Genomic DNA, 20,222 nt, shown 5'->3' with positions numbered 1-20,222 from the left:
GGCCCAGTGGCTAAACGTGCTTGCCACCAAGCCTGAAGACCTGAGTTAGAGCCCCAGCAACTCCACGAAGTTGTCCTTTGTCCTCCTCATGCACAATGTGACATGAGTGTGCCCATACATCTAACACACACACACACACACACACACAAAATTTAAAAACTTTCAAAAAATGCATTCTTACCCCCATCCCCACCCCACAAATCCAGCAAACACTAGATGACATCAGCATAGAATTTGTTGAGGATTATAACGTCCCTAGGTGCTTAGGTCCCTAGGCCCTGTGAGGAGCTGAGAGGGCGGGCAGTGCTGCCTCACCTTGTAGATTTTCCCCTCTTCTGTGCCCACCAGGAACATGTAGTCAATCTCTTTGTGGAAGTCAAAGGCAGTGCCACAGCCTCGGAAGAAGAGGGGACAGACTCAGGCTGGGTCTCAGAGGGAGCCTTCCCACCCAGCTCAGTGTTGGACAAATAGAACTGGGCCGTTGTGAGGGCTGGGCTCAGGCCAGGAAAACAGAAACTGGACCTCAGGCTTGCTTGCCCTAGGCTGTTAGGACGAGGCAGACAGGAATGGAGGTCTGGGTAAACAAGCAGGAATTGAGTTAAACAGGGTCAGGGTCATGGTAAACAGGGATGGGGGTCTGCAAACAGGGACATGGTCTGTGCAAACAGGGATAGAGTCTGCATAAACAGGGTAGGAATTGAGTAAACAGGGGACAGGATCTGGGTAAACAGGGCTTAGATCTGCATAAACAGGGATGGATCTGCATAGCAGCACCTGATTAGCATAAACTAGAGCAGGGTCTGCCTGAATAGGGGTGTGCCGATGGTCAAGGGCTCAGCCCATAGGATCGGGCTTTCCTGTCTCCTTAATTGCCATAGTCACTGATCCTGGGGTGCTGGGGCCAAACGGTCTTGCCAGGCTGGGGGTGTGAAGGCTGGGGCTCCTACCTATAGTGTGCAACTGCAGCCCCTCCTGGATTTCTGCAGTGCTGCCTTCAGTCTTCAGCTTGATAACATCAATGTGAACCAGCTCGCTCTGCAGGCAGAGGGATGGAGAGATGAAGGACTGGATTAGTTCAGTAGCTTTTTGCCATGTAGCTCCTCCCACTTCCCCACTCACCCTTCCATGACCCTTTCTGGGAAACAGGCACCTTGACGAGGGTCCATGACACGATCCTGCCATCAGAGGACACAGAAAAGAAGTTGAGGTTGTGGTCCATGTCATCCTTCTGCCATTTGACCTGAAACATCCCAAGCCACAGTTTTGGAACTCTGTTAGGGTGTTGAGTTATGGCTGTAGGTGGAGCTCACCATGTACCCACCCAGGGCTCAGGTGCAAGTTCTAGGAGCCCATTTCCCAGAACTCCATGATGAGACCTTCTGATCTCAGTTCATCCAGCTCTTTCCAACCTGGGGCCACCATAGCAGTCAGAGCATTGCCCTAAGATGTGGTTTTGGCAGGAGGTACTCAATTTCTCCCTGAGTCGGGGTCTAGTGGTCTAATTGTGGGAAGAAGTTCTTGTTCTGGGTTTAACCTCCCCACACAGCCATGGCCTGGAAAGGTCAGAGCCCCACACCTCGTCTGTTTCACTTATAAAATGGAAGCCATCGTAACATAGGCATATCATGAGAAGTAAATGATATGCCAAATGTAAAATCTACAGAACACTCCACATTGTACGTGTTACAGAAAATAGTAGCTAACGGGGCCAGGTGTGGTGGTTAAACACTTCAGCTGATGGCATCTGTGAGAAATGACTCATTAGCTTTCAGAAGACAGGGGCAGAAGGATCATGAGTTCTAGACCAGCCTGAGCTAAACAGCAAGAGCCTGTCTCAAAAACAAACACTGTAGCTAGCTAACATCCTTATGATTAACATCATCCTAGAAAGGTGGGTTGCAAGCTGCTGTGGGGAGATGTGTGGGGGAAGGAGTCCATCCCCTCTTCTGGGCTTAGCCTTTTCCTTGAAAGTCTCCTTTGCTCCCACCTTCAAACCGGCTCTAGCTTCTGCTCCCAAATCCCAGATTTGAGCTGCGTTTCTCCATCTGCAAATCCGGGTTAATTACCCTGCCCCACCCGTCTTCTCGGGGCTGGAAGCAAACATATGGGAAAGTGTTTTGGAGACAGAGCTGTTGTCTTATGAAGATGACACGCTTGAGGCTCAAGTTTCTGTTGCCAGATGTGGAGGCTTGGCCAAGCCAAGTCCCCGAAAGCTGGGGTGGGGCTGGGTGCCCAGAGCTTTCCATCCTCTGATTCCCTCCAGACCCCCATGCCGGGACCCCTGTCCAGTCTCCTCCCTCTGTCACAAGCTGAGGTCCAGAGAGGGAGGCCAAGAACCTAGGCCTGTTGCCTGTAACCGCTGTTGCCTGTAACCACAGCTGTCACCATGGCTGTTGGGGAGGAGGGTGGTTGGGGGGTAGGGGGGAGAGAAGGGGTTGTCTCTCTCCATCCAGCCCCTAGGCCTGGTGAATCCGATTGGAGCCGCTGTGGGAGGCCAGGCTGAGTCCTGCCTGGGCTTGTCTGGGTAGTTGGTTCTTTTGTGCTTTCACTGGGAGGCCAGAATTTTGCAGCGCTGTAAGGCACAATAAGGATGGATCTGGAGATTACTTCCCCTTCTGTGCAAACATGGTCCCTTTAAAGGGGGGAGGGGACAAAGGTGTCAAAGGCCAGGCTGTAAGAGGCGCAGGGGAGCTGCAAAGGGAAGTGTTTAATGAGCAGACGCTAGCACTCATGGAAATTGTATTTCACACCCCACTTAGCAGCCTCATGCCCGGGTAGGAATAAAGCTGAGAGGGAAGGTTTACCAACAGGATCCAGAGAACCAGCGAGGATCCAGGGAGCAGTGGGGAGCACGACACTAATTCTTCCTCTTTGGCCTCATCTGATAGAATCGAGCGCCCAGTCTCTGCTTATACTTCCTTCCTGTTGCCTTTCTAGAATTGTGTGGTCACAGATGATTGCTGGTTAAGGCTTCACACAGGAGGGTCTCATCAGTGCTTAGGCACCCTTTGTTGTGACCAAGGAGCCTGTGTTCTATTGGACGTGAGGCATTTTAAAACCCTGGCCCCACAGCCCTCCATAGTTTCCCATGGCCAACACAACAGACTCTGCCCCAGCCTGACATCTGAAGTCCAGACACACAGGGCCCAGTCCTTTAAGAAGGGCCGAGGTTGTTGGGTCTTAGACCAATCTGTCTTGTCTAAAGCTCCAGGCTCTTAATAGCACACTGCCGGAGATACCCTCGGCTTTTCCTATTAACTTCTGGCCAAACATGTTCCTCTCTGTCATTTCTCACATCTACTGATGCCCTGCAGGGCACCCCAAACCAAGGCAACACGGGGCTTACCTTTCCCCATGTCTCTCTGATGTCCCTGTCCCAGCAGCTCCCTATCCTATGTCCACATGTCCATCTCACTGCCTCTGCCCTTTCTCAGCCTTCAGAAATTCTCCTGCTGTAGCAGAGAGTCTTTCTAAAACACAATAGTGACTGTCACACCCCCACCCACGTCCTTGGATGATTGGGCTGTGACTTTCAAACTGTGCTCATAGGATGTCTTAGGAACTCGGAGAAGGTACCACAGGAGGCAGCAGAAGTGACAACAGGGGACCCTTAAGTAAGCAAGGCCCTAGTTTTACCAGAACAGCTCTGTTCTCATCTCTTTTGATATATTGTACTTTTGTACTAATCTCTGACCTGCAGTGCCCAAGCTAAGCATCCTCCCAACTGGGCGTTTGTCCCTTCCTCGGGTCTTTGCCTCCCCTTTCACACATGCTCTGAGTGATGCACAGCTTCCCAGTGGGCCACTCTGCTCGAATCTCTTTATTATTGTACAGTGACTACTTTTGCCACAGTGACATCCTGTAAAATCCAGACCAGGAGCCAGGCAGTGGTGGCACACACCAGGACTCAGGAAGCAGAGGCAGGCAGATCTCTGAGTTTGAGGCCAGCCTGGTCTGCAGAGCAAGTTCCAGGACAGCCAGGGCTGTGCAGAGAAACCTTATCTCAAAAATTAAAATAAAATGAGATCTAGGTCAGAGGTTGCTTCCTCTGGAACAGTAGTTCTCAGTCTTCCTAGAGCAGTGACCCTCATGTTGTGGTGACCTCCCTTCCAACCATAAAATTACTTTTCTTTGCCACTTTATAGCTATAATTTTGCTACTGTTATAAATGGTAATGCAAATATTTTTGGAGAGAGGGTCGTCAAGGGAGTCGAGACCCACAGGCTGAGAAACACTGCTCTAGCAAGCCCTGGCTTCCTGCCTTGAGTCCCCACCCAGGGTAATGCTTCCCTCTATGCACACATTCTTTAGCACTTAGCAGTGTGCCCTGCCCTGGTCAGCCTGTGGCTGTGGTTGCCTTGCACCAAGAACTCCAGAGGTGAGGCCCTTAAGCCTGAACAGCAACCGTGTGAGCAAACAGGAGTTAATGAACGGATGTGTAATGGAGGTGCTGAGGGGAAAGAAGGAAACCGGAAGTGAGTGGATGAGCCGCAGACAGGTCCTTCCTAGGTTATGTGCCTGACTCTAGCCTGACTGGTCAGAGGAGGGCAGATAAGCTGCAGTACTCCGGCATGGCTTTCTACCCTGCTGTTTGATTTAGAGAGCATGATAGAGAATGAAGAGGGCGCTTGCTCTGGAACTCTTCCACAACCCTGGGTTTAAGGAGGGTGATCAGGTCAACTAGGGGCATCTCACAGTTGGCCTTGAGCTATCCAGGCTGGCAAAACAGAGTCAGGTCTCTATATAGAGTTCCATGTGCTTGACGGTAATGAGTTGGGAGGCAGACTCTTAGATGGACAGAACCTCTGGGTCCCACACTGTAGAAAGTGAGATAGGAGGGCATGGAACCCAGGGTTGCCTGTCTGATACCATCTGCTCCAGGTTCTGAGGAAGAGCTGAAGCTGAGAGGTTACCATGTCCCCTGGGCCTGGGAAGTCTACTCTCTGCTCAGGCCTATCTGGAGCTCATATCCAGTACGTGAGGCAAAAGACTCAGGGCTAGAAGAGGTGGGCCCAAAAACTCCTGCCTGAAGATTGTCAGGGCACGAGGACAGAGGACAAGACAGCCCTAAGAATTACCTGATGAACCCAGAGCTTTGGGGCAACTTGGAGCAGAAATCCAGCTTTTGATTCTCTCAGACCTGCCCGTTAAGAGTAGTACACAGCTTAGAGAGGCAGGGCACCTTTGGGACACAGAGGGACGGCCTGAAGCCTGTCTGAGAAGATGGTTCTACAAGAAGCTCAAGAACAGACTGCTCTGACTCCACACACCCAGAGGGTATTCGACAAGCAGTGCCATTCCTATCTGGAAACATCCCCAGATCTTTCTCAGGTGACAGAGGACGGTCCCTGTGGGGTCCAGGAACCTTATAGATAGGGATCTGAACCAGAGGTCCAGGAGGCATCCAGCTATGGCCCCTGAAGTATTAATGGCACTGGTGAGTCTTGGCAGACAGCTAAGGTCTCCCTGATGGAGCCTATGGGCAGCAGACTCCAGCCCAGAAAGAAAGCTGTTGAGTCCTGTCTCCCTTCGCTCTTCTCATATCCAGCCCCTGGGCCTAGTATGCGGCACTTGCCTTCCTCAGCCACTTGCTTGTCCTTGTCTCCTCCCCAAGGTCCCTCCTTCATAGAGCCTGAGCCCAAGTGCTCTCCCCCCAGGTCCCGGGCTGACCTGCCATACGGGGTCCGTGTGCTTGCCAGACTTGGAGGTGCTGCGGAAGCAAGGCTGTGAGTGGGGCTTCTTGAGGTTGTAGATGGCCACATTGCCGTCATAGTATCCCACGACCACCAGGTAGGGGTGGTCCACATGCATGTCCAGACACATGATGCCACTCTCACTGCTGAACATATACTCGGGAAAGCTCGGGTTCTTCATGCTGTAGAGCAGCAGCATGCCCCGGCTCTGTTTCATGAAGTCATCTAACCAGGGAAGACAGGAGGGCTGAAGCTGAAGGTCCATCCGTCCTGCCAGGGGAGCCCCCTTGCCTGTGCCCCAGCAGATGAGTAGCGTCTTCTTATCTGTATGGTCCTCTGTCACCTGGCTGGGCCTGTGAGAGAGCATGAGATGCCTCTCTGGCTCTTCATCCTCTGACTATGAAATGGAAATGTTGGAATGTGACCCTTCCTCTGATGGCCAGATCCAACATCTGGTAAAGGTGACTAGGCCAGTTTGAGCTACGGTCGCTCTCTGTCCTCTCTGGGGCACAGAACAAGGGGATGCAAGCTCAAACAGTTGTTGTTTTAAGGATGTGAGCTTTAGGGAGGTGTGGTACCCGCTGCCGGGTAGAGGCAGGCTGCTGGCCAATGCATACCTAGATGCCCATGTTCCTCACAAAATCCTCAGCCAAGGATAGAAATTAAGCTTGAATTAATGAGCTATTGTCTAACCAGACCTGGTGATATGGGCCTGTAATCCCAACCTCTTAGGGGCTGAGACTGGAGGATTGCAGGTTCAAGGCCAGCCTGGCAAATTTAGTTTAGACCCTGTCTCAAAAATTAAAGAAGAAAGAAGAAAGGAGAAGGAAGAGTGAAGAAGGAAAAAGATGAGGGGAAAAAGAAGAGAGAGAAGGGAAGGAGGGAGAGAAGGAAGAGGAGGATAAAAGGAGGGAAGAAGAGGGGATAGGAGAAAGAGGAAAAGAGGGAGAGAAGGAGGAGGGGGAGGAGGAGGGGAGGAAGAGGAATAGAAGGAGAAGAGGAGGAGGGGGAGGAGGGGGCAGAGGGGGTAGGAGGGGAAGGAGGAGGAGGAGGAGAGGAGAAGAGGAAGAGCAGGAAGAGGGAAAGGGGAAGGATACAGAGCCCGGGTTTCAGCCCCCAGCACAGCAACAACAAAGGTATGCTGTTGTCTGTGGTCCACCCATGGCAGTTACCTGAAAGCATCTCCTCCCAGTTTTACCCCACAGTTCCCCAAAGCAGCTGTGCCAGGGCTCTCACAGACCACAGACCACCAATATCTGGAAATCTCTAGCCAAACAGTCTCACTCAGCCCACTCAGCCCAAATGCAGATCTCGGTGATTAACAATGGAGTGCTCAGTAAAGGTCCTCTTCCCTCCTGCCTCGTGTCATTCCTACATTCATAGTGACTATCCTGACCCTGACACATGACCATTGAGCAGCACGTAGACCTGGCCCTCATGTCCACGTCTCTTGCTGCCAGTCCAGACCTCTCAGTCTTCCCAAGCTAAAACCTTGAAGCCAGAGCTGGAAATGTAGCAGGCAGACCAGCGCATCTTGTGCATCCTATCTCAGGGCAGACTTTAGCCTTTCTACTTCCCCTGTTCCAGGATTTCTCCTCTAGCCTAATGGCTGCAGACCCTGCCATGTTCACAAAGTAGCCAGTCCTGAAGTGTGCCGTGGTGTGGGGAAGCTGGGGAAGCAAGGCCAACCTGACTAGTGTGGGTGAGTCATTTCTCCCTGTCTTAGTTCCAAGGTCTCCCAGGTGGTCCCTGGACTCATGGCATGACCTCAGTTGTTGCCACCCCAGAGATTCTGTAAAGAGCAGGCCTATGGAAGGGCCCACCTTCCTTTGCTGTGACTAATCCTCATGAGTCCTGAGGCTCTGCTCAGGAATCCTCTCTGGATCCCCTGCATTCATGCAAGGAGAGCTGCATTGATGGTGGCAATTTCTAGGCTCCATCCTGAGCCATGAAGGAGAGCACTGTGGTTTGGTTGTTGTTTTGGTTTGGTTTTGGTTTTGGTTTTTAAAGACGGGATATCTCTGTGTAGCCCTGATTTATGTGGAACTTGCTCTGTAGACTGGGATGGCCTCAAACTCAGAGATCCACCTGTTTCTGCCTCCTGAGAGCTGGGATTAAAATTGTGTGCCAGCCACCACTGCCCAGCAGCACTGTGGTTTAGGAAGAAAAGTTATTTCTGTCCTAGGGAAAGCAAGCTTGGGGGCCAGAGATCCTCTTGTAATGGGCCCCAGACCTTAGCACACCTGACTCCATGATGGAAGTGCCCTTCAGGTCATAAAGCACAGAGACAGCACCACCAGCCAAAATGAATGCAAAGGCCTAATCCATCAAAATGCACAGTCCTGGGAAAGGCTCCAACGTGGCTCTGCTTCTGGCTAACTGTTCTTGTTAACTGAAGTATGTCAGCCTAGAATATGGGTTTGTTTTTTTTTTTTTGTGCTTAAAAGCTCACCCTGAGAAAGGCTACACTGGGATCCTGAGCACCCAGTGTAGTCACCGGCTGGCTAAGAAGGTCTTCCTCTTGGCTTAAACCCAAGTCTGAACAGTCTTCTCTGCTAGTTATCCCACGGCACCCTGAGGCCGAAGCCACAGTGTGGGGGTCCGCCTTAAAGTAGGTGGGAGGAGCTGGCAGGATCTCCACTGTGAGCTCCTAGGCAGGCCACACGGGTTAATCCTCCAGGGGGAGAGATCTAGAGCTGGCCAAGGCCATTGCTGCTCTCGAAGGGCTGGGACTGGTCACTCCAGCTCCCTCCGTTCATCAAGCAGACCCTGAGGCCCTACCTGCCTCTCCACCTCCCACCCTTTCGCTCCTAGCTCACCCCGCAAGGTCAGAGACAGCCATCCGTGGGCCCTCCAGATGGCTACCAGTCAGGGTGAGCCACTGTGGCTTCTGATTCCAACCTGTCCTTTGTACTAGCCAAGACTGGCAAAGGGTAAGAGGAAGGATGAGAGACTGAAATGATGCTTGGTGCCGCTCAGTGCTCTGCGCAGGGCTGTGCTCCTTGAGGGGTAGTGCTGATGACCGACTTTCTCTACACAACCCCTGGCTCCTATAGACATGCACAGAGGGAGGTTAGGGAGCCCCAGGCTGCTTAGGAACTCTGAACAGAGGACAATCCTGCTCTAGTTACTGAACCACTGGTACTAGATGCCTGAATTATGGCTTCCTGCTTCATAGATGGAGAGAGTAAGTCTCAGAGGGGAGAAACAGTCTGCTTGCATGCATAATACACGTCACACAGTGTCCTTTCAATAGCTGAAATTTGGGGCTGGAGAGATGCCTTGGCAGTTAAGAGCACTGACTGCTCTTCCAGAGGTCCTGAGTTCAAATCTCAGCACCCACATGGTGGCTCACAACCATCTGTAATGGGATCTGATGCCCTCTTCTGGGGTGTTTGAAGACAACGACACTAAATAAACATGCATAACTAAATAAATAATTCTTTTAAAAAATCTGAAATTTTCTTTCTTTGTTAATCTGGTCTCTTAAATTATTTTCATTTGTTTGTGTGTGCGTGTGCGTGTACATGGTGTGTGTGTGTGTGTGTGTGTGTGTGTGTGTGTGTGTGCACGCGCACTCACATGCATGACGTGCATATGGTAGTCAGAGGACAATTTGTAGATGTAGAGCTTCCAGGCTCTAGACTAGACAGTGTAGAAGGCACAGGGCAGTCAAGCACAATAAAGGTAACAGCTGTGCAGAGAGAAGCAGATGTCATGAGTAAGAGTCACAAAAGGCACACTCTAAGAGAGTCACATGCATGCTGGGCTTCAGTCATACTTCACCCACTGGCTTTAGTAGTCTCTGTTACTTGCAAGAAAAGGAGTCCTCTGTAACATGGGGCATAGCTCCTAGTCCCGGTTAGAGTATATCTTTTGTGACTTTAGTTCAAGGCCCCCTTTGTCAAAATACACCAGGAGAGCAAAGAAAAATGTCATCTGACTGGGATTTCCTCTTGACTCTTGTCTGTGAACACCTTATTCCTGACCTTGGGGGCCCACTGAGATCTCATGATTCCACTTTAAAGGGACACCCAGTGTGACATCACAGCCTCAATCCCCAACAACCCCACATGACGTCATCATCTTATCTTTTAGAAACCCTTAAACGACACCACAATGATCCTCATGTGACATCATCTGTTAGTGTCATACTGCCTAGCCATCCAAAAATCCTAGCATGAGATCACCAGCCAGGACATGGGAAGCCTGATGGTGTCACTGCTTAGCCATACAGCATTCTCAGTACACCACTAACCAAGTCACCAGTAGTCCCAGTATGACTTTAGAATCATAAAGTACCTCCATTACCGATTGGATCTCAGTCCTGGGGATACTTTGTTCTTTTTTTTTTTTAATTTTTATTTTATTTATTTTTTTATTATTATAAATAAGTACACTGTAGCTGTCTTCAGACACACCAGAAGAGGGCGTCAGATTTCACACGAGTGGTTGTGAGCCACCATGTGGTTGTTGGGATTTGAACTCAGGACCTTCTGAAGAGCAGTCGGTGCCCTTAACCACTGAGCCATCTCACCAGCCCGATACTTTGTTCTTAATGCCACAAGAGTTCATAGTTCATGACCCAGATGGGAGCTCCTAGCTTTACCTCTGTACCACAAGACTCTAATTTGGGGCAAGTGAAGAAATTCTAGAGCCCCCAAATTATAGGATTTCAGGAATTACATGTGGCTGAGTACAATAGTAAGAGAAACAGGGAGGGGAAAGGTCCAGGAGTGAGAAAGTCTGCTAGTCATGATAACCTCTGGGAATCCTTCCAGACCACTCAGCTAGGCATGCTCCATCTTCTGAGGGAGCGCTGCTCCCCACCATTAGTATGAAGAATGGGAAAAGAGTAAGGTCAAATATGGAGCACACCTCAGCTCGCTCTTTCTGGTGACAGAGTTGTTTCCTTCTAAGTCTACTCTACTACATAATCACTACAGCCCTCCTGACTCCCCCCTCAATGATCCACAAGGTTGCGGGGGGAGGATGGACAGAGGGAGGGAAGAAGAGAGGAAGGGATGAGGGGAAAGAGGGAGAGAAGGAGGGAGGGAGGGACACAGAGATAGAGAGAGAGAAAGAGAGAGAGAGAGAGGGAGGGGGAGAGAGAGAGAGACTCTTACTAGGGATTGGGGAATTGGAGCTAGGTAAATACTATACCATTGAGCCTAGACTTCCTTTTTTTTTTTTTTTTCTTTTGAAGCAGGAATCTCACTAAATTGCCCTGGTTGGCCTTGGCCTTATTCTGTAGCCCAGGTAGGCTATGCACCTGCAATCCTGCTTCAGCCTCCTGAGCTGGGATTATATGTCTAGACCATGGCTTTATGTACATATTAATTCTACCATAGACCAAAGCTCTGACTGTCTTCAGCTTCTGCTACAGGAGCCCTGGCAGAAGAGTATCCAATGAGCAAGACAGATCAATGTCTTCTTAACTGAAATTTATCACTAGGGGCCTCAGGCCCACAACTGCCAGCTCTATCTGGTTCAGTTCTTGGTTATGAGGGGTGGGTACTGTAGAGCATTCTGGCTGCCCCGGGACTATTCAGGACTCAAGAAGAGCAAGGCAGGTGGAGGGCATGTTGGGGCACAAGGCTAAAGCCAGGTCAGCGGGTAGGAGGTAGATGCCAACTGAAGAGACAAAGATCCCATGCCAGCCTTGGCTGGCAGGCTTCTCTGTACTGTGGCATCCTAAACAAGGCCAGCCCAGGACTGGTTCCAAGGCAGCAGCTGTCTGATGACTCCCTTATTAAGTCATGCAAGAGGCACTTGGAGGGGGCGGGGAGTAGGCAGAATAATGCCCCCCCACAAATGTCCACATCCTAATCCCTGAAGCCTATAAATATGTCACTTTGTATGGCAAAAGGGACTTTGCAGATGTGATTAAGTTAAAGACCTTGAGATGGGGAGATTATCTTGGATTACCCGGGTGGATTTGATGTAATCGTAAGAGTTCTTATAAGGGAAAGAAGGAGGCAAGCGAGTCAGAGACTCAGATGTGACGGCAGAAGCCGATGTCAGGATGATGCGGTTGCTGGCTGGAAGAGGGCCACAAGCTATGGAATGCAGGCGGCCACTAGGAGCTGGAAACAGAAAAAGAAACAGGTGCTGCCTGGGGCGTGGGGGTGGGGATTCAGAGGGAACACAACCCTGCTGACACCTGATTTTCACTCTGTGTAATCCATCCTGAGATTCTGGCCTCCAGAACTCAGAAATGTGTTACTTAAGCCATTGTGTTTGTGGTTGCTTGCTGCTCCAGCAACAGGAAGCAAATGTCAGAGACATTCAGGGAAGGGAGGCCCAAACTCTAATTTTAGGATTCAGAACGATGGAGCTTTTTCTCCTGGGGTGATACAGATGCAGTTCTGGAGTCGGGGGAATGGCCACACTGACACAACAGAGAAGCCCTGTCTCCCTTTCCTACCCTGGCTCTGCCACCTTGGACTCCAGGAACAGAAATGCCCCCTTGTGTTGGGATTTTCACAATTCCCACAGGCAGGGGACCAGCCCAAGGCTGGATTGGAAAAGGGTCTTCATCCCGGAGGTTCCAAACCTCAGGCAGGGCCAGAGACAGCAGAGTCAGGCTGGTTTGGGCTCTCAGCGTGGCTTTCCTCAGCACCCTTGCCGGGTTGGGAGCTGTGTTTAAATAGTGTGGGAAGTAAGAGCAAGGCCTTGGAGACAGAACACATCAAGTGGGACATTTAATTTGATTTAGGGAAAATGAGGCAAACATTTGAGAACCTAAATAACTAACCAGTAATTAAACTAACAACGGAATGCCCTTGCATGCCACCCGGCAAGCAGAGTGGCCTTTATGGACTGTATTTACAAAGAGACTTGACAACATAATTAGTCCTGTAAATTTTACGCAGCCCGCAGCTAAGGAGTGATGGATTTTGTATGTGGAGGATGAGCAGGGAGAAATGAGGTGGATGAATTCCCATTTTCGGTAAATGAAATTAACACTGCTTAATTAGTGAAGCCAACAAGTAAATGATCGGGAAAGATTTAAACTCTTAAGAGTGCATCTCTGGCCTGGGCAAGTTCAAGGGACAGAGCAGGAATGAGTTTAGTGCTCAGAATTAGGGCTGCTGATGGCCTCGTTTGAGGTGCTGCCCTAGAGAAAGCCTGGGCTGAAGGACAGCTGGCTCCTTTGCCCTTCCAATATGGGGCCTGCTAGGAAGCTTCCTGCCCCATCTCCTATGGGATAGCTTCGGAAGCACACAGGCTTTCTAGAACCTGCTCTGCCATCCCTGCCTGCCAGACCGTGAGGAGTCTCCATTTCCCTGTCTGCGCTGGCTAATGAGCTGGAACAGACCCCTTTGGTATCACAAGCTGCCACGGTCACATTCCAGCTGTTCCAAGACCATCTCTTCCTGAACCAAATCCTTTTGTCTCCCAATATCCCTCCACCTTCATTCATCTGCTCAGCCTCCTCCGCTCACGGGCTGGGGATATAGAGCCCGACTCATGGGGCACCCATGTCTCTGAGCTTTAAGCAGCTCACACCAGAAGCCATGGTGGGAAGGCAGGTGTAGATTTTCTGGTTATCCTTCCTTTTCTCTTTTTTGGGGTGGAGGGGAAGGAAGAATTGAGACTGGGTTTCTCTGTGTGGTCCTGACTGTCCTGGAACTCTCTGTAAACCAGTCTGGCCTCAAACTCACAGAGATCTGCCTGCTTCTGCCTCTCAAGTTCTGGAACTAAAGGTGTGCACCACCACCGGCTTCCTTTGCTGTTCTTGCTCTGTATCTAAAGTCAGGAAACTGAGTCTGAAGGATGTGACATGTCCCAAATATATATCCATACCCTTCCTGTGCTGGACAGTTTTATGTCAATATGACATAGGCTAAAGTCATCCGAGAGGAGAGAACCTCAGTTAAGAAAATGTCTCCATAAGATCAGGCTGCAGGCAGGCGTGTAGGGCATTTCCTTAGTTAGGGATTGATGCAGGAGGGCCCAGCCCACTGTAAGTGGTGTCATCCATGGGCAGGTAGCCCTGGGTTTTATAAGAAAGCAGGCTGAGCTAGCCATGATGAGAAAACCAGTAAGCAGCACCCTCCATGGCTGCTGCATCAGCTCCTGCCTCCATGTTCCTGCCCTGCTTGAGTTCCTGTCCTAGCTTCCTTTGGTGATGAACTGTGATGTGGAAGCATGAACCAAATAAACCCTTTCCTCCCCAGGTTGCTTTGGTTCTGTTCTTGACAACATAGTGACCCTAACTAAGACACTACCTGATTTTTCTGTGGCTGAGTCCCAGAATTAAAAATCTAGGAGTTTCAGGGGAAAGAAAGCTTACAAGGCCTGGACTGTGCCTACCAGGATCAAACTCAGCAGTAAAGCTGAGTTCTCATTCAGCATTGCCCTTCAGGCAATTTTTTTTCTCCCCGTGGGTTTGGTTCTGGCAATTTCCAAAGACTCTGATGGAAGCTGGTAAGGCCACCTGTTCTCCCAATGACCCTGTTCATAACCAGGTTGCTGCCTCAGCTTGCAATTCTCCTTCCATGGAGCATGCATCTAAGAACACAGCATGTCCCAGGTGACCTCAGGAGCCAATGCCTCCTCTGGCCCTGCTCAGGCCTGAAGTGGGTATTGTCATTGATGGTCATCTGAAAGCTGGCCAGTAACTCGTGCGCTGGTGACACCAGCACAGAACTCTGCCCCAGCCACCAGCTTCTGTTGGGATTTCCCATCTCCCCTGCTTTGCTCAGGCCCTCTGAGAGGTCTGCAGGGAAGTCAGGAGACAGAACAAGAAGGCAGCAATGACTGGCCTGAGTGTGTAAATGCTCCTGCAGCACACAGGCCTCCTGAGGTGGAGGTCTGGCTGGTTGTGGGTCTTGCCATGACCCTAATGAGGAGACAAGGACACTGAGAAGTGGCCCTCCAGAGGGAGGTCTCTATCTAGCTGCCTGTGGGTATCACTGGGGCTGTGCCTCCAAAGACCAAGGAGACAAAGAAACATTTCCTGGGTGAGTGCTTGCCCAGAGGAGGCCGGTGACCCTGCCAACTTGAAAGCATTCCCCCCCTGGAAGGCACTACCCTTTTCTGACTGAGGATACCTCGCATGGATGGCCTCCACACAACCTTGCTTCTAACCCCCACCTAGAAGATGGGTTGTAATGTACGGAGTATCTCCTCCCACCTGCAGAGGCTCCCACACTCTCACCTCAGTCTCAAGCAGAGAGCCTGGGCCTCACATGGGGGTCTACACCCACTCCTGGAAGGGCCTACCCAACCCGAAGGCTCTGTTCCAGGTCCAGTAGCTGCAGCAGGCGGGGTGGGGAGGGGGGAGGGAAATGTTCTAATTCCCTGCCAGAGGGGGAAGGTGCTTTCCATTTGGCAGCAGCCCACCTTCAGGAGTAGGGACACAAAGCAGGCATTTAGGGCATCCTCAAAGGCAGCACAGACCACAGAACTGGGAGCAGCTCCAAGGTTTCCTCCCTGAAAGGAATGACAAACACCAACTCCTCCAGACCCCCTCCCCCTGGGTCCCTACCCTGGTCAAAGAACTGATGGGCCATCTAAGAGGCAGTGACCAGGAGCTTGTGTGCCTGCCAGCCAGCAGCAGCTTGAAGAACGGAAGGGTTTTTCTGTTCACAGACGTGAATCCTCCCAGCCAGAGAACAAGCTGTTAGCATTAGGGAGCTGTGCCTGGCTCACTGTGTAGGGCCCTTCCCATCAGGAACAGGGCCTATACAGCGCAGTGCTGGGTGCTCCTGCTTGGCCCAAATAGTAGGAAGGGACAGCAAATTGCACGGACAGTTATCAGCACTTGCTGCTTCCCACCTAGGGCACGCTGCAACCGTGCTGGGAGCACAGCTAACTGTGGTCTCCAGTGGCTCAGAGACAGAGGAACAAGCTTCAAACACTCGCCTCTCCCCACCCCTACACTGCCTCAGGCCTCCTCAGGAAGGCCAGGTGAGGAAGCAGAGAGAGGCGCTCCATCCCATCCTCCAGAGTGGCTAAGGTCTTTCCATCTCTCCTTAGCACACCTGCACCAGGTCTCCCAGCCTCTAGCCTCAGGCCCGCAATCCCTTCATGCCCTTCCAGAATTCCTTCAGTTGTTTTCTTCTTGAAATGGCTTACCATGTCCTTTGAGGTATGACCCAGCCTTATCATTCTCGCCTGCAGACTTGGCCTTTGGTGGCCTCTCTGCTGCAAAACTTTCCCCTTTGTTCTTTGAGGTTCTGTTAGCATATTCAGTTGTATTCTTTTAACTGGCATTGATTCCCCATATGAAAGTGGGGGTTCCCATTAGACCAGTGGTTCTCAACCCGTAGGTTGTGATCCCCTTTGAGTTTCCAATGACCCTTTTACAGGGGTCACCTAAGACCATTGGTAAATACAACATTTATATTACAATTTATAACAGTAGCAAAATTACAGTTATAAATTAGCCACAGAATCATTTTATGGTTGGGGGTCACCTGACACACACGAGGACCTATAATTAGGGATTGAAGCATTGGGGAGGTTGAGAACCACAGCATTAGACTGTGAGAGCTCTCAGACAGCCAGCGACTACATCCTGGTCATCTTTGGATTTCTCACACCTGGCAAAAGGCTCTGAACAGACTATGTGCATGAGCAAACAAATGAATAGGTAGATCACTTACAGGAGCCATGTCCCACTGCAAAAAGATCCTTGTACTTTGGATTCCTGCAAAAGAAATGTGAACTCAATGACTCTGGAAACAGACATGGCCTTCCCATGGTCATGAACTTTCCCATGGGCACTGGTGACTAATTACTCTGTAGACGTCCACTTTCTAGCTTAGACTCCTACCATGGTAGACATTAGATGATCCTGCAAACCAACAAGGATTCAGGTCCTATTTTCCCCTCACTGTGTCCCATGTCACATTCAAGATATAAATTGGAATAGGAGAGTCTGATGGCTCAAGATTTGGCACACGGTGGGTGCTGGGGATGAGGGGGGGCGCTAGGTTTGCTGCAATATCTGTACTCACCAGCAGAGGGCGGTGACGGCCAGGCGCTTGGCTTTGTCATTTTGAAACTTCCAGAGAGGCAGCAGCGTACCCTCCTGGTCCCTGTATTCATCAGCTGCATCCTCATAGTATTTAAAATCTTAAACGCAAATAGACACAGTCAGCCAGGGACTGACACTTTGTAACAAATCGATACTTCTTTGGGAAATACACTGAACCCTTTGTGTTTGGGGCTGGAAATAATAGTAGTACCTATCTCAAAGGATGATTGTGAGAATACAGGTTGAGTTTAACATATGCAAAGTGTCTAGAAAATGCCAGACACATACGTTCTCTCTGTACATTAGTCGTTGGGGCAGGGCCTACAGTAAAGCATCCATATGTGCATGCACAGAATCCTAGGCTGCCTCCCTCATTCTGGTGAGCTTTCTCGGTGCTTGAGAAGCTCAGATCAGAGCAACCAGATTTCAAGGGCTCAGCTGCCAGAGGCTGATTAATAGTTCTATTCATTCTGCATCCTAGATCCCTAAAATACAGCCCAAGTTTATACTCACTGTCAAGCCTCACTGTAATGAAGCTTCCTGGACACTCTTCCATTGGTTCCCAAAACTCAGCTTCACCCTTAAAGCTATCTCTGCCTTTCATTTCTGCTAGAAAGTGTCACCTCAACCAGAAGCATCACCTTTCCATTTCCCTAAACTGGGAAGCTGGGGAATCCTGGGCTGATCTCTTTCTACCTTGTCTTATATTTTCCTCCTGCCTTTTATATCCTTTTTAAAAAAACCCATAGCTACTACCTACATAGGTTAAGATCCCTAAATCTATCACCTGGCTATCATATTCTTCAGTTGGTCTCCCTGCTTCCTCCCATAACTTTCCTTCACTCCACTCTTCAGGGCTAGCAGTGCAAGAGCAAACGATCTCTTCACACATCTTCCCCATACCACTGAAAGTTCTCAATGGCTCTCCTTCAACAAGGTTATCTGGTCAGATTAAGGATCCTGGCCACCACCCCCATGTCTTTTCTGACCAGCTATCCATGTGTTTCTTCATGCTTTTCCATGTCTAGATTCCTACTCGTCTTTTATCTGATTCAATGTCCTCCCTTCCATAGGGTCTACATTTCATTTCTTTTCTTTGAGAATGAAGTCTCATTTGCAAGTGTTGCTTATCAACTCTGTCAAGAGAGAGTTGCTGAGGAGTGTAACCTAATTTGGGGTGCATGAGGAGAGAGAGAGAGCTGAAGAGGGAGATGTGGAGGGGCTGAAGAGGGGAGAGGGGGATGGAGAGGAGGGGGAGAGGGGAAGAGGGGAAGAGGGGGAGAGAGATTGAGAGAGAGAGAGGGAATTAACGGCAGCTACAGGGCTTGTAACCTAACATCACTATATTACCCAAACTGGACTGGAACATCTGGGCTCAAGTGTTCCTCCAGCCTCAGCTTTCTAAGTACCTTGTACTACAGGTATGTGCCAGTACATTTTTTTTTTTTTTTACTACATAGCTCAGGCTGGCCTGGAGCTCATGGCAATCCTCCTGTCTCAGCTACCTGAATATGGCTTTTTAAAGTAGACTTAATTTCTTTGTCTCTTCCAGTCCTCCCTCTCCTCTACTGAGACATGTGAGTCTTTTGCCTGACTTCCATGCCACACAGGTCCTAGAGAGCAGGACATATGTCATATCCATCCTTCTGTCTCCAATGAATGGGACAGGAACAGTCACAGAGCAGAGACAAAGTCCTTTCAAAGAATTCATGGAAGTAAAGCAACATTCCGGAAATGGTTCTGTCTTCTTTCAGGCGGGATGGCCAATTAGAAGAGACTCTCTAATTCTATACAGTCTGGGACATGTGCAGTCATTGCCTGGTCTTTTCCACAGTGCCCCATACCTTAATGTACAATCAAACCTCAAAACTGTCTTGGACCAAGAAAATAAAAATAAATTTAAAAACTGAGTGGTCAGAAACGTGTGAGCCTTGATCACATCAAGATTTCTAAGCTTGAGGGAACTTTGAAAATCCCTCATTTCAGTGTGGGGATTAATTGGTAACACTTCTTTATTTTTATTTCTTTTTTCATGATTACACTTTCCCAAAGGGAAAACACAATGCAATTAAAAGAATCAAAGTTCAATGCATTTTTATGTGACTGTGTTCTTCTAAATGAAAGCGGTTCACAAGGCCAATTTCTCCATGGATATTAGTCAGGTTTGCAGCTCTGTGGTGGGCCACTTGCAGAGGCTGGGTTTCAGGAAGGGAAGCCATGTGAGTGACAGATCCTTTCATGGCTGTTGTGCACTTTGACAGCTTTGAAAAGCACTCAAGGTCATTTTCCAGCCTGAATGATAACGAGAGGGCTTGTTTCCGCTGCTGGTTTTGGCAGCCTTAGTTTTCGTGTCCCACGGGTGAGAAATGAGCACCAAGTCAGCAAGAAGGGCCCAAGGCTGTCAGCAAAGGAGCCCAGCCAGCAACATGGCATTGCCAACCCCGGGAGGCAGCTGCTCCATATAAATGCACAACCTCTCAGGGAAATAACAGTCACTTGGGGGTAGGCTGCTCACACCATGGGAAGAGCTCCGCTTCCTTGGCACTGTCAGAGACACCAGAATTCCCAGGCCCCCAGCATTGAAGCATTGCTGAATCTGTTACTATCTTCACCTCCTTACTAACTAGTCGCTAGGATAGATCTACTGAGTGTGTTCTTCCAGATGCGTCCTCCAGCTCAGCGGCTCTGTAGGCTAGTGGTGAAGTGTTTATCAACAGATCTGCCAAGGGGCCTGAGTTCCAGTTCTGGCTCCACCCCTCATACCTCCCATTGGCTGTGATTTTGTTCAAGTAGTAAAAAAGTTGGGTTTCTCATCTGTAAAGTGGGAATAATAATGTTATTCGTGTCAGCTGTTGGAAAACTGAAAATCCTATGGCCAAATGTCCAGCACAGAGCCTGGAACACAGCCCCTTCCCAGTGAGCTTTGTGCCTTGTGTTCTGCTATTACATCTCTCCCTTGGTTCTGCCTCATGTGCTATGGTCTGACCAAGCACGGAGCCTGTCCCACCCATACCTTTACCTCTGTTCCTCAGCTCTGTGTGGTCACATCCTTACCCCCACCCAGCTTGTTTCCCTGCCTCTCTGCTGCCTATGGAGAAGGCCCCAGCTGCCTCTTCAACCTGAATTCCTACCATTTCCCAACAGCTCCTGTTTACATTCTGGAGCCTCTGCTCCTTTCTCTGAAGAGTCAGTTCCTACTCATTCTTGCCACCAAGTCACTGAACCTGCCACTGTCTGCTCAGAAGACCCTCCCTCTGCACCCTCCCCAAGACCCTCCCTCCCGCTTATCCCCTGCCACCTAGTCCAGTACTCCCTAAGCCCTCCAAGACCTTCCCCACATATCCCGTATTTATCTCCTCCTTCTCCTTCTCCTTCTCCTTCTTCTTTTTCCTTCTCCTCCTCCTCTTCCTTCTCTTCCTCCTTCCTCCTCCTCTTCCCCCTTCTCCTCTTCTTCCTCCTTCTTTTCCTTCTCACAAACAGGATTCTTTGTGTCATCCTCACTGTCCTGGAACTAGCTTTGTAAACCAGGCTGGCCTCAG

At 50.0% G+C, this 20,222-nt stretch overlaps 1 protein-coding gene across 1 annotated transcript in view; it reads right to left on the bottom strand.

The window, feature by feature from the left end:
- Positions 1 to 20,222, bottom strand: part of Dnai1 (dynein axonemal intermediate chain 1) — a 68,263-nt gene that overhangs the window by 7,224 nt on the left and 40,817 nt on the right. The window contains exons 11-16 of the mRNA XM_031377084.1: positions 16,664 to 16,781; positions 16,310 to 16,353; positions 5,671 to 5,918; positions 1,151 to 1,240; positions 948 to 1,035; positions 316 to 395 (exon numbers count right to left, since the gene is read on the bottom strand). Of these exons, the coding sequence (XP_031232944.1) occupies positions 316 to 395; positions 948 to 1,035; positions 1,151 to 1,240; positions 5,671 to 5,918; positions 16,310 to 16,353; positions 16,664 to 16,781 (668 nt within the window). The remainder of the gene's footprint in view (positions 1 to 315; positions 396 to 947; positions 1,036 to 1,150; positions 1,241 to 5,670; positions 5,919 to 16,309; positions 16,354 to 16,663; positions 16,782 to 20,222) is intronic.

The sequence above is a fragment of the Mastomys coucha genome, unplaced genomic scaffold (assembly GCF_008632895.1).
Source record: "Mastomys coucha isolate ucsf_1 unplaced genomic scaffold, UCSF_Mcou_1 pScaffold18, whole genome shotgun sequence".
NCBI lineage: Eukaryota > Metazoa > Chordata > Mammalia > Rodentia > Muridae > Mastomys > Mastomys coucha.
Note: the sequence above shows the minus strand (reverse complement) of the source record. Positions and strands in the feature narration are given on the sequence as shown.